This window comes from Camellia sinensis, unplaced genomic scaffold (genome assembly GCF_055761805.1).
Source record: "Camellia sinensis isolate YWXY unplaced genomic scaffold, ASM5576180v1 Unanchor4, whole genome shotgun sequence".
Lineage (NCBI taxonomy): Eukaryota > Viridiplantae > Streptophyta > Magnoliopsida > Ericales > Theaceae > Camellia > Camellia sinensis.
This window is the reverse complement of record NW_028129277.1, coordinates 3,779,035-3,780,625: the sequence shown is the minus strand read 5'-3', so window position 1 is coordinate 3,780,625 and position 1,591 is coordinate 3,779,035. Positions and strand designations below refer to the sequence as shown.

Sequence of the window (1,591 nt, the reverse complement as noted above, 5' to 3'; positions counted from 1 at the left end):
CTGCACATGGATCAAAGTTGGTCTTCTTGCTCTTTGAATCACAACCTTGGCCAACCTGTCCACGTTAAGTCAATGACAGGTGATCTCGGAACTGATCCCCGACATCTTATTGGGTGTCCAAGCAAACACCTCTATGTTTTCTCTAAAAAAAGTCTCGAGTTTTCTTTCTTGATCCTTGGCTAAGCCAGAGTCAATGAGGAATAATCACTCTTCATCGCCTTCCTGTACAAGAACCTTTTTCAAGGGTTCTTCACTATTGTCGACTGGTTCTTTGTCGACATCATCCAAGACCTCCCAATCTTCACTTTCAATCTCTGATGTCTTTACTTCCCTCACATTGCAAGTATACCTTATTACTACCATGGAGCAATTTTTCTCATGTACTTGGTCTCCCCTTATTTCTTTAATCCCTTGCTCAGCTGGGAATCGCAATAGTTGGTGTAGCGTTGAAGGAATATCCCTCATTGCGTGCAGCCAAGGTCTTCCCAGAATGTTGTTGTATAGAAAGGGGGTATTTATTATAGTAAATTCTATAGTTACCTTCTTGGTCCCTGCTTGCACCTCTAGCCTTGTGGTCTCTAGCAGCCATGTCAGTGTGCCATTGAATCCGACCATAGGGCTATCAGATTGCTTTAGATCATCTTTATGGAGGCCGAGCTCCTTGTAACATCTAACGTACATGATGTCACAAGAGTTTCCTTGATCAATTAAGATATGCCTCGCTTGGCAATCTCTAACTTTCAATGTCACCACCAGAACATCGTTAGGTGGATGGTGTACCATATCTAGGTCCTCTTTAATGAAAGATATTATTGGCCCCCGACATCCTTCTGTCCTAGGCTTCTTCTGCTGAACCTGGTAGACATGTTGTAGATGCCTTACCCTTTGAATCTCTCCTCAAACTTCATTCTCATTGACCTTCGAATGAATCACGTTGATTATCCGTGGTCCTTTTGCCTGCGGTGGTGGCGGTGGCGGTGGCAGTAGCGATGGTGCTACTGGCGCCTGGGCCAGCTTCACATGCTCTTATCTTGTTTTTGTTTAGTCAATTAGGTCTCTCAAGTGTCCCTGTCTAACCAAATCTTCCAGGTGCGACTTCAGAGTTCGGCATCCTTGGGTCATGTATCCGTTTTTCTCATGGTAGACATAGCGCTTCTCAAGGCTCTTGCCCATGTATTCTCCTGGGACCTTCTGTAGTGCCTTGTAGTATGACTGATTCCTGATTTTCTCCAAGATCTTATAGATGGGGATCTTAAAAACTGTACTCACTACATGCATGGATCTCAATCCTAACTCTGGCTTGTTGACACCATTATTTCCTTGGCCTCACCTCAGCAAACCGTTTCTCTTCTCTTGCTTCGCTACTCATTTTTTTCGCTTTCTTATCTTCTTCTGCCCTGGCTTATTTTTCGATTCGCACCATTAATTCCTTCATGCTCTTCAGGAGTGTTTTCACAAGCGACTGCCGAAGTGGGCAATCATTATCTAAGCTGCTCTTAAAGCATACCACTGCAAGTTCCTGATTACAAGCCGTAATCCGATTGTAAACCTCATAGTATCTGTTGGTGTAGGCCCTAAGACCTTCGTCATC

The 1,591-nt window shown here is 44.1% G+C and overlaps 1 protein-coding gene across 1 annotated transcript; it reads right to left on the bottom strand.

The window, feature by feature from the left end:
* Positions 1–204: 204 nt before the first annotated feature.
* On the bottom strand, positions 205–783 carry LOC145816741 (uncharacterized). Its single transcript, XM_082912689.1, has one exon. It carries the CDS (start codon positions 781–783, stop codon positions 205–207), a length of 579 nt encoding a protein of 192 aa, XP_082768815.1.
* Between the last annotated feature and the right edge of the window lie 808 nt (positions 784–1,591).

Coding starts and splice junctions, on each gene's coding strand:
- LOC145816741 (XM_082912689.1), bottom strand. CDS start 783: ATGGTACACCATCCACCTAACGATGTTCTGGTGGTGACATTGAAAGTT.